This window comes from Abrus precatorius, unplaced genomic scaffold (genome assembly GCF_003935025.1).
Source record: "Abrus precatorius isolate BTA unplaced genomic scaffold, Abrus_2018 Scaffold11, whole genome shotgun sequence".
Classification (NCBI taxonomy): domain Eukaryota; kingdom Viridiplantae; phylum Streptophyta; class Magnoliopsida; order Fabales; family Fabaceae; genus Abrus; species Abrus precatorius.
Window position 1 is genome coordinate 21,061,752 of NW_020874303.1, and position 12,269 is coordinate 21,074,020.

The window sequence follows — 12,269 nt, forward strand, 5'->3', positions numbered from 1 at the left end:
TGCAGACTTTTATTACAAGATAAAAATTTAACTTTAAGTAGAGAATATGATAAAAATAATGTTTTCAAATAATTGTTAGTAGATTGTACAACTTGTGTTTATTTAAGAATTTGTTCATGAGCAAATGGATGGTAGCAATTTTACACTTTAGATGGCATGAATAAACTTTTTTTTGGGTGTAATGTAATTTTTTTTAATTATGTAAGGATGACTTTGAATAAATAATTTAAGGTTTAGATGTATTAATCTTTTAATTTTTGGAAATTAAAATCTCAAAATGTATTAATCACTTTTACCTTTTAATTTTAAAAAAAGTATTGAAAAGGTAATAAAGGGAGATTACCTTATACTTTGCATGGGTTATTGGGTCCAAAGTTCATTGGACAGGGCCTAAACCCCCTCTCCCCAAAGGCTGGCAACTTAGGAGATCCATAATGTAAACCCCCGATTGACCAAAAAGAAAATTTGAACCCACCTTATCAAATTTGCTTCCATGCACATTAATCTTTCGTTTGTAACCGTCGGAAAAAATGAAAGAAGAGAAATAAGAAAACAACTATAATAACGAATATATTTTTAAATATATAGATATAAAAACAGATACTGTAATATTTTACTTAAGTCCGCATGGATATCCCTACCCACAAATCAAGCCAGAATCTGATTTGCACTTGCCAAAATGTTGGAAAATGATATTTCTTTTTAACAATGGACAGCTTAGTAAAGTAATTTCGATCATCAGTTTATTGGATTTATTAATTTTGGTACCAGGTTCTAAGATTTAAAAACATATTAACAATAGAGATTAATCTGAGTATCAAACAGTTTAGTATCACTTAAGTAAGATTTTAGGTTTGAGTTCCTGTATATACAAAAAAAAAATCTCTAGTAATAGACTCACTCACTATATACAGGTGTATGATTTGTGTTAGATTTAGATTAAATAGGATAGAAAATCTAAAAAGCATATTTTGAAATTGATTTTTGAAAAATAATTTATAATAATTTATTTTATCTAAACTATAGATATCCTTAAAATCATTAAGTTAAAATAATTTTGTATAAATTGATTCATGCATTTGATAGTAATAAAATAATTTTTTATTTTATTAAATTTTAAAATAAGAATATTAAAAAAAATTCAATCTTTTATTTTCTTTATTAAAAAAATATAACTCTCTTAATTTAAAGTCGAAATCATTTTTTCTTACCAAAACCCCACTCATCATACACGTACAGTTCTTTTAAGATTAAATTACAAAATTACACTATAAAGAAAGATAAGATTAAATTTAATATTTATTTATTATATATATTTTAAACTAAACAATATCAATATAATATAATATCACATTAAATAAAATGTCATTCATTAAATTTAGAAGTCTTATAATTAATATATAATTGTTTAAAAAGTATAAATTTTAAATCAATAGAAGATATGAGATTGAGTTGGAATGAGCCAAAATATAACATGAACCCGTCTTCAAAATATATTATGTTTAATTATTAATTTTTGCCGCTAAATACTCCTATCTATGCCTTTTTTTAATATTAATTTTTTCAGCTAAATATTTATATTTAGACTCAAACCCATTAAACAGATAATTTCGCTTTTCATTGTAGATATATTCTTTAAGTATTCATCAGGTTCTAGTTGGATAATAAACTCTAGTTACGATGTTGTAACAAAATTTTGAAGTATTTTAAAATGTTATGTAAAATTTTTTTGCTTGAAATTAATAACCTTTTTAATCTCTTGCCATTTTCCAATCGCTTAAAGCTAATTATAGCTCTTCAACTTAAAATATTCTAGCTTAGCTTAATTCGTATCAAATTTTAACATACGACAAATTGTTGCACCGAGATGAATATACGTCAAGAGAGAAGATTCTAATGCAAAGTGATATTTCATATCAAAAGTTGATAAAAGGGTTTTTTACTTGTTTGATAAAAAAAGTATAAATAAAAAGCTGTAACAAGTAACAACTAATCACCGAGATGAATATACGTCAAGAGAGACGATTCTAATGCAAAGTGATATTTCATATCAAAAGTTAATAAAAGGGTTTTTTACTTGTTTGATAAAAAAAGTATAAATAAAAAGCTGTAACAAGTAACAACTAATAGCAAGGAAACTGAAGATAAAAGTGCTCAGAAGAACTTTGTTGCCATCAAACTACAAAGCAAGAATCTATGGATGGAAAGCCTTTGCCATACCAAAAGCAGCTGCAGAAGCAATGGCACCAATGAGAGCAGTTTCCAAAGCACTCCTGAAAGGTTTATTGCCTGTGAAGTGTCCCTTGGCATAGCCAAAAATCAGCAATGCAACCAATGTAACCACGACTGAAAACACAACTGCCTCTGCTGCCCTTGGAATGAACATGTAAGGAACCAGAGGAACAATACCACCCAATATGTAAGCAATGGCAATTGTCACTGCACTATGGAATGCTCTCCTTGGATCTGGCTTCTCTAGTCCCAGCTCAAATCTGTCAGCCCAAGCTAGCAACCAGTTAATTTGATCGCCATTGAAATTTCCAAAGTCATCGTTTAACTTATTTAAAAACATTCAAAAGGGGAATGCTTACAATTTGGATGCATGCTTCAAAAAGTAGTTGTTTGATTATTTTGTCCATGTTTCCATTCTATTTATTTTCCTATTTTGTTAATTTTAACCTTTAGGACTGAGTTTAAGAATCTAAAAGCAAGAATTTTTTTTTTTATGGTTTTAAGCAAAAATGATTGCGCTATAATATTTTTTCAATATAAAGTCATGACCAGATACTCAGCATTGTACATCGATTACTACACTTTGCTTTCAATAATATCTTAAAACAATTATAAAGAATAGCACCACTACTCAGTACGAAACCGATTTCGTACTTATGTGGCCAATTAAAATAGATAATTAATAAATTAAGTAATATCTCAAACAGTCATGCTAATTTGTCTTTCATGTGAACAACTTACATGCTTCAATTAAATCAACACTTTGGCATCAAATTTCATCAATCTCCAGCATAAGTTCACATACAAAAAGAGAATTTGTGTTGATAAATTGTTCTTATAGTTCACGAGATTTTGCCTTGAGTGCGATTAGTTTAAAGTAGAAGGTACGAATAATTTGATTAAAAATCTTAAAAAGTTTAGTTATTAGAATATGTTAATGTCTGTTTATCTCTCACAGAAGTTTAGAAAGTTTCACAGGATAGCAAAAAAGGAGAAATTTAGCAAAGAGCAAAGCGATACAAACAGTAATTTTTAGGATGAATTCCACATCCAGATCATTCATGCAGTTTTTACGAAAATTTTTCCATCCTAACCAGCATTTTCCTATAAAGAAATAGGAATTTTGAAGAATAATTTAAACCAAGGATATAGAAATGTATTTACTTGTATTGGAAGCCTAGCAACACATGATGGTACTAACCCTTAGCCATCCAAACTAGTTGTATAATAAAAACAAAACCACAAAAACGATGCCAATTTGTTCTGTGTAATGTGTCCCCTACGATATGTCCCTTTTCCCTTGTTTCCCCAAGTTTGCACCTACCAATCCAAGTAGAATATGTCAACTTGGAAATGGGAACCCTCAATTTGTCTGTAACAGTGTCTGCGCATGCTCAACATTTGGACCCTATAACCATGCCCACATTAAAAAAGTTAAAACCTACTTTACTTTCCTATGGGTGGTGCCACTTTTCAACTTGGAATTGCCAACAAATTCCCATCACTGAGTGGTCACAGTTCAACTTGCCCTTATACCACATTCACTATATATACATACAATGTAGCCCATCATAAACTGCCAAAACTTTCACACTTTCTATGAGTAAGACGTTCAACAACCAAAAACCAGGTTATATTACTTAATGAAGTGAGAATGGAACTTACTTCATCATGAAATCAAGCCATGCTTGAGGCTTTTTTCTTAGAGCATTCACCACAGGTGCATATTCATGTGCCTCTATCCCATATTGAGCCAGTATATCTGCTACCTCTGCTGCTTCTGAATTTTTTCACAAAATATATTTGTAAATTGATACACACACACACACAAGAAAAAAGGAAAAAAAATGTTAACAAATTGAAAAATATTATATATTTTTTTAAATTGCTAATTTCATGGATTAAGAATGATTTCAAACACATAAAAATAATATTTATTATATTCGTGATATAATCAATATTTTTTTTGGTAAAATTTTGTCATTTGTTTAATATTTTTCTTAGAAAAACCAGTGCAAACCAGTTTCTGGCACTGCGATGATTTCTTCTTGCTCCCTTTTCAGTTCTCTCTCGTAATGATCAGCTTCACTTTTTGCTGCCAGATACCTACACGATGCAACATTAGATTTAGCACCGTTTGGTTCACGACAAAATTTCAGAAGTTTTCTGAGCAACATGAAATGATACAGAAAATTATAGAAGAAAAAAAAAGAGTGTTTGTGAGTGAGGTTTGGTTAAAGTACCCGCCGAGACCCATGGAGATGGCCCCAGCGGCGACTTCGGCTATGCCGGCGGTGAGAACAATGGAAGAAGTAGCATTGGCGCCGGAGAGGCCGGCGGCGAGCGCGAAAGGAACGGTGAGGCCGTCGGAAACGCCGATGATGATGTCGCGGACGATTTCTCCAGCGGTGAAGTGCTTCTCGGTGTGGCGGTTGAGAAGGCCCTGTTTCTCAGGTTCCAGGCTCAGTTTGTGTTCGGTGAGAGCCATTTTTTGAAGCCTCTAAACGTATTTGAACGTGAGAAACTGAGAATGTTATATATACATAAATACAGGGCCTCTAGTTTCCAGTGGAAAGCCTTCCACTCTACTTTCTCCGATAATAATAATAATAATAAATATTTTTTAAATCTATTAAAATAATCTATTCAATCAATAACAAGTTATCTATAATATTTTTAATTAAAAATATTAAATTAAATATAATAAAATATATGGTTTTTTAAAATTAATTAATTATATATATATATATATATTAAAATATAGTATTCAAACATCGCGACAATGATATTTTGTAATATAAACAGAATAACGATAAATTATAAATTTAAACAATTTTTCAAAAAATATTAAAAATTTAAAAAATTCAAAATTCATTAATGGTTTTTTAAAGAATCATAAATTTTAAAAATTAAAAATTTCTGGTAATAATTTCAATATTTTTGAAATTAAAGTATAAAAAAATTAAAAAAATTAAAGTATAAAATTAAAAATTAAAGTATAAAAAAAGGTGATTTTTGAAAAGTTTCAATATTTTTATATTTTTCTTCAGAATATTATATTTTAGTAATTTTTTATTTTTTTGTATAAAAAAGCCTAAATATGATGATATTATTAAATATTATAATTTTTAATAAAAAATTATATATATGTTTATGTTGAGTGTTACATAATTTAAAAATTTAACATTTTAGTTTACTATCATTTTATTCCTTTTAAAATTATTATTCCTATAACGTTTCCCCATTTTAATATTATAGAATCACCACAACGGCTAATTATTGCATTATACTCTATATATTATGAATTCTATGTTGGTTGAATAACCGTTTGGGAGATAATTTTTTTAGAGAGAAGATGAGGGGAAGATAAATATAGATTACAATAATTAATGCATTATGTTTATATTAATTTATTATATTAATAAAAAATTATAAAACTAAAGCATTTATTTGAAATGGAAAATTTTTATTTTTTAAAAAATAAATATTTTCTTTTTCAAAAATCTTTAAGTGGCAACATTGAATTTATGCATGTATAATCAAACAAAATTATTATATTTTTCTTTCTGAAATGCATAGTTTGTAATTATTTCATATTTTCTCGTTTTATAACATTTATTAATTATCAATATTTTATATTTTCATAATCATATTTTTTTTCATTTTTTAATTAATTTTTTATCTTAAATTTCACAAAATACTAATCAAACTCATGTAATAATTAAAATTCTCAACGTACTTTTAGCATAATTTTTAGTAAACATTTTCTAATATTGATTTTTAAATGATAATATCCTTAGGGTATTTTTAGCAAGACTTTAATAAATATTCTATTTGGTCTCTTGTTATAATAAATAATTGCTTAATTTATTATGTTTACTTAATTTATCATAATAAAAAATAATAATTATATATAAACTTATATTTTATTTTCAAAATATCATTAGAACTTGGTTATTCCAACATGATACAGGTGTCATAATACGTCACCATTACAAGCTTATTCAAATCTAGAAAGTTACTGCAATATACAAAAGACATAAGTAATAGTATTAGGAAGCTGCAAAATAATCGAACAACCAGCATTAACATAAGGGATCTCTTCAACAATCATCCTCTCTTTCCTCATTTGCTTTCTTATTACAGATCATGGAGCTTTGCTCTTTCTGAGGATCTTTAAATGCCATTATTTTCATCATTTTCTTTTCTATAAAAGAAGGGATATCCCACACTCTTTTACCTTGAAAGTTGGCCTATTATTTAGCCAAAAGTGACCAACATCATATTTGCAGATTTCAAAAGTGAAGTTGTGGGCACGAGATAGCAATTGGCTGATGCTTGAAGAATCCAAGTAATATTTCCACATGAACGTGTGATCATTAACAACAAATCTTTGTTGACCCTTCCAATTAAAATAGTATCTTAGCTGATCATGGCTAGGAATAATGTGTATGCCATCATCAGATTCAAATGTGAATCTGTAGCTAAAGACACTATATTTACATTCTTCATCATTTATACCTTCAAGTCCCAAAACGACACAAAGAGCAAAGCCAATGAACTTATCATCACTGCACCAACTAAGAGAATCTATTTTCATAGTTACTGAATGTCCCTTGCAGCGGTAAGGGAACCAGTGAGGAACTGCACTCCCTGGAAAGCAATAAAAAACAGACTTGTATGCATCTTGGAGGATCCTAAGCCATGCATCAGCTGCAAGGTTGCTTTGAGCACTCGGATCCAGTTCTTGACTATTGGTTAAATGAAATTTGAAGATACCCTCTTTGGAATCTGATGAGAAATTTAAATGTGAACTTGACACTCTCCTAATGGATGGGCAATCAAATACAGCCATGTATTTCAGAAATGGTGGAAGCTGTGGTATGCATTCAAGCTTTTTGCAATCACTCAAATCAAGTGATTTCAAGCTTGAAAGATGAACAATGCTCTCAGGAAGGTTCACAATACCACTTTCACGCAGTGACAATTCTCTTAATGATGACAAGTGGCCAATGTTACTTGGTATTTCTGATAATTTGTCACATCCTGAAAGATCAAGCTTGGAGAGAAGTGTTGCCTTACTAATGCTGTTTGGAAGTAACTCAAGATCTTTGCACAAGTTCAGCTGCAAGGTTTGAAGCCCAACCAACTTTTCCAATGATGAAGGTAGTTCTTTAATTGCTGTTTTTGTTAGGCTAATGAGAGCAAAACTTTCTGCAGGGTCTAAGATCTCAGGGAAAGTTCTTAGCATTGAGCAACCGTTCAAATCAAGTTTTGTCAACTTCAATTTGAAAATGCTGCTGGGAAGAGTTTCAAGAGATTCACAGTAAGCAAGGTCTAACATGCAGAGTTTGCTGACACTTCCAATTGAAGGTGGAATAAACACAAGCCTTTGGCACCGGCGCAAGCTCAACTCTTCAAGCGCGACCAAATTGTGCAAAGATGAAGGTAGTTCTTGAATTGCTGTTTGATCTAAGATGAGCACCATTAAATATTCCATAGTCTCCTTAATTTCAGGGAATTTCTCCAAATTTAAGCAACCACGGAGATAAAGTCTTCTTAGATATTTTAACTTGCAAAGGTCAATTGGAAGGCTTGTGAGGGATTCACAGTAAGAAAGGTCTAACCAACAAAGCTCATTTAGACTTGGAAATAATGATGGTGAACCTTCTCTCAACATTTTTAAGTTTAGTAAGTGTATATTATCCTCTGGTTCTTCATAGAAGTCAGCACCACTATCTATGGGGTCAAAAGTATCTGAGAATTTCTCAAATAAGGACCTAGTTTTTGTATCTATAGAACAGCAAATTGTTTGCCCAGGCAAACTGTTTCTGAATATACTCTCTATTGATCTACTACGAGGACAACTGTATAAAAAAGTCCCCATAGTGATATAACCTATTGAAAACATCTCAAGGTTGCAACAATCATAGAGAACAATTAGTCCAGAAGATTGTGAAAGAATATTGCTTGGAAGATTTAAACTCCTAAGCCCATCACAACCATTTAACCATAAACAGTTGAGCTTACTGAGGAAACTTGAGGAGTACACTTGAACCAAGCTCACACAGTGACTAAGAATTATTTCTTCAATATTTGGAGACTGGGAAAGATCTGGTATTTTAATCAAGTTCTTAGAACCACTAAGGTTAAGCCTTTTCAAATTTGGTAAATGCTGGCACAAAAAAGTAAACCAGAAAAGTTTGTTAACTTCTCCCTATCTTACATGTATAGATAAAGAACAAAGATTTTTCATCAATAAAACACAAGGAAAACTAATGTAGAGCTTGCAATACCTGATCTCTCTCCCAAAGTTGTTCAAGTTTACTGTAACGCATATCAAGTTTAACAAGATTTGCTGGGCAAAAGTCCAGTGGTAATGATCTTTGAGAGAAGCCATCCCAACAAAGAAACCGTAAATCATCCGGCAGACTGACAAGAAATTCAGGAACGTGCACTTTCGAGTCTTTAGTTGATTTAGAGTTACAGAACTGGAGAAGTCTCAGATTAAGCATCATTTTGAAAGTTCCAGAATGCAATTGAACTTCTTTGATTTGGCATGTGTCAAGGAATATATATTTGACAGCATCTGTCCCCTAAAATTTAAAATAAGGAATTAGGAAGAAATAAATTGAATTTAAAGGCAAAATCTATGACACAGTCATTCAGTCCATTTTACTTATATCTTAACCAATGAGGTTTCAAGGGGTGAAGAAAGTAAAATGATAGATGAATATGCAGGATTTACCTTGTTTTCTCTTAAAACATGATAAATGTCTTCATTCTTCCATAACCTACTTCTTTTTCCAGGTTCACTGGCACATTGTTGACGAACTATTTCTTGACCCATTTCCTGTATCAGATCATGCATCACAATTTCACCTTTCAAAATAGATATAAAGCCCCTATCAATGAGATCACTCATTCCAGTGACAGAAGAGAAGCCACAACTATCTAGTGCTTGTTTTACAGTATTCATATCATGTCCTCTGTAGAAACAAGCTATGTTAAGAAATATATCCTTCTGTTCATTATCAAGTTCATCATAACTTAATTTCAACACATCAAAAGTGTCAAGATCGTGAAGCTTTTCGAGTTTTTCTAACACACTTTCCCATTCTTCCTTTGTTCTACCATAAAGCAATAAGCCCAAAACTTTGAGACCTAATGGAATCCCTTTAGCATAATTCAATACCTTTTCAGACAAGTTCATATAGTTTTCTATTGGATAGTTTTGCTTAAAGGCATTCAAACTAAAAAGTTGTAGAGAATCTTGAAAACTCATCTCCTTGACCTCATATAGTTCATCTACTTCAGCATTCTTTAGCACTTGCATGTCTCTACTAGTCACAATGATTCTACTTCCCGGACCAAAGCAACCACGCCCTCCAATTAAATCTCCAATTTCATATGAATTGTTGATGTTATCAAGAATAAGGAGAACCTTTTCCCGTTTAAGCCTTTCATCTGAAAAACTTAAACCAGAGGATGTGTTTTCTTCTCCTACAAGCTCTGATAAATATTTGCTCTGTGTATGGTGCATTCCATATCTTTCTACCTCTTCATGAACATTTACAACAAAGCTGCAGGAAGTGAATTGGTTTGCCAGATTATGATATATTGCACGTGCAATTGTTGTCTTACCAATTCCTCCAATGCCCCACATTCCTATGATCCGAACAGCTTCTGACTCAACATGCAACAAGGACTGGATTTCTGCCATATGCTTGTAAATTCCAACCAATCCTTGATAATCTAATATGGGAGAACGGTTTTTCAATATTCTCAAAACATCTTGAACAATTTCTTGGACAAGTAGGTATTCAGGTCTGGTACATAGTAAAGAAACAAATGCATTAGTCTTCAACCTACAAAACCAGCCTAATGGCAAAGAGGGAATCAACAAAAATGAACTTGGTCGGGTACCTAGAGCCGGTATATTATAAGGGTCAATTGCTTTGAAATTTGTAAAATCATTATGGCAGTATTCCTTTATTGTACATGATTAATATAAATGTTCTGGTACTAGAATAATAGTGAGAAAGGATAGATCATAGGTGCGTACCACTTCTACTCAAACTTCAACACGCGAGTAACCAGTTGAGTTTTACATTTTAATCTTATTAATACCACTCTTTTGGTGTAAATAATGATAAATGAGGATTCCCTCAGTGCATAAATGAGGTTAGAAAATGTAACATGGCTAATACGTATGAACAGTGAAATGCATTTGATCCTAAAATAAACTCCAACATTCATTCCATTTATGCGAGGATGCCAGAACTTAAGCTTCATATTGATTTATATCTTATTTTTTCCTAACACACAAGTTCATTTCAAATCAAATAAACTCATTTCACATTTAATTTCTATTCGATAATACAAACTTTAAGTGTGAGAAAAACCTCAAGAGAGTCATAATAACTCAAAAACTTACCCAACTATTTTTGAACCCCAACCAGATAATCCAGCAGCTTGAGTTAGAGCAACCTTCCACCCCATAATTTTGTCCTTAAATAGCAGCTCATGCTTGGCAAATGCATCTCCATAACTTCCTCTTTGATCCCTAACAAGTGATGGATCCACCTTGTAGAAAACTGGTATCACCGCCCTTCCATATCTACTTTTGCATTCAAGTATCTTTGTGAGTTCCTCCAAACACCACGTGGAAGAAACATAGTGTTGGGAGAAAATGATGACATAAATATTTGATTCTTCTATTGCTTCTTGTATAGATAGTGAAATCTCATTTCCTCTACAAAGTCTGTCATCTATGAAAGTCTTAATCTTTTTGCTGCACAAAACTGCATAAAGATGATCAGCAAAACCGTTTCTTGTGTCTTCCCCTCTAAAGCTGAGGAACACATCGTGTTTGGTTGGAGGAATACAAGAAGAATTCCCTAACATTGTAACCAAGTTTTTTTCCTTGAACCCCTTTTGGTTCTTCCTTTGCATAAGTATGTGTATAAATATAAACTTGTTCAATGCAGAAAATTATGTTTTACTTGGTTTACCAAACGTGTTTAGGAAGAGTTAGATGAACGTTTCTTTGTCAACCCCTCACCAGATACGGCAAAAATATATAAATCAATAAAGATAGAACCACAACAACTGCTATGTAAATTATATTTAAGGCCTCAAGAGCTTATTAACAGTTTTTTATTATTAAATTTATGTTATAAGTGATCTTTTAAAAAAATTATAAAATAAGTATTTAAATAAATTAAATTTTCAAATGCCCCTTTAAGATCTTAGTTAGGGACTGGGATATGGATTAACATGTGTAAAACTTGTTTCCTTGAATTGAAATAGCTGTAGGAATTATAGACCAATTCTAAACCCGAAAGAAAAACAAATATTGCAGCTTACGAATATGAACTGACCAATTCTTTTAAGTTTTAACTCTTGAAAGATATTTGACCATTTGACACACTCTCGTCTGCAATTTATTATTAATTTATTCAATTTTTTTCAGACAACAAAAATTCTTCATTTTACCAAAAGTAATATTATTCTAAGTCGAGTATGTTAAAAACTCTTAGTATTTAACACATTTAATCACAAATTAAACTGACATGGTCGGTAGTATTAATTTATTCATTTTGTTAACTTCAATTTGAATTAAAATATTTAAAATGTATTTTAAAATAAAAAATATTATATTGAAGTGCTTTAATTTGACTTTAAAAATTTAAAGTTAATAAAAACAAAACAAAAAATTAAGGTTAACAAAATTATAAATTATGGTCGGAATGAACATGGAAACATATCGCTTTAAGTCATGTCTGTTAAGGCGTACGGACACTGATTATAGGTGTTCCCCTGTTTTCAGAATCCAACAAATTGGATACCATCAGCTTTTCATGATTGTAAAATGTCTGATCAATTTCTTCAACAAATCCAATTATATAATAACTTTTTTAATTTAATTTATATTAAAAAAACATAAAAAATTACAATAATAAATATAAATTCTTCTGATATCAATTTAAAAAAGTAATTTTAAATTTGTAAGACTCAATATTTCAACTTACAAT

At 30.8% G+C, this 12,269-nt stretch overlaps 2 protein-coding genes across 2 annotated transcripts; both read right to left on the reverse strand.

The window, feature by feature from the left end:
- Positions 1–2,032: 2,032 nt before the first annotated feature.
- LOC113856189 (vacuolar iron transporter 1) lies at positions 2,033–4,744 on the reverse strand. The gene is made up of 4 exons (XM_027487908.1): positions 4,476–4,744; positions 4,253–4,338; positions 3,898–4,012; positions 2,033–2,492 (listed from the first exon to the last, which is right to left on the reverse strand). The coding sequence occupies exons 1-4, from the start codon at positions 4,718–4,720 to the stop codon at positions 2,195–2,197; spliced, it is 744 nt and encodes a 247-aa protein (XP_027343709.1). The 5' UTR covers positions 4,721–4,744; the 3' UTR covers positions 2,033–2,194.
- Positions 4,745–6,250: 1,506 nt separating this feature from the next.
- Positions 6,251–11,139, reverse strand: LOC113855812 (disease resistance-like protein DSC1). Its single transcript, XM_027487441.1, has 6 exons — positions 10,670–11,139; positions 8,981–10,100; positions 8,529–8,828; positions 7,827–8,365; positions 6,473–7,700; positions 6,251–6,292 (listed from the first exon to the last, which is right to left on the reverse strand). Exons 1-6 carry the CDS (start codon positions 11,137–11,139, stop codon positions 6,251–6,253), a joined length of 3,699 nt encoding a protein of 1,232 aa, XP_027343242.1.
- Positions 11,140–12,269: the final 1,130 nt, after the last annotated feature.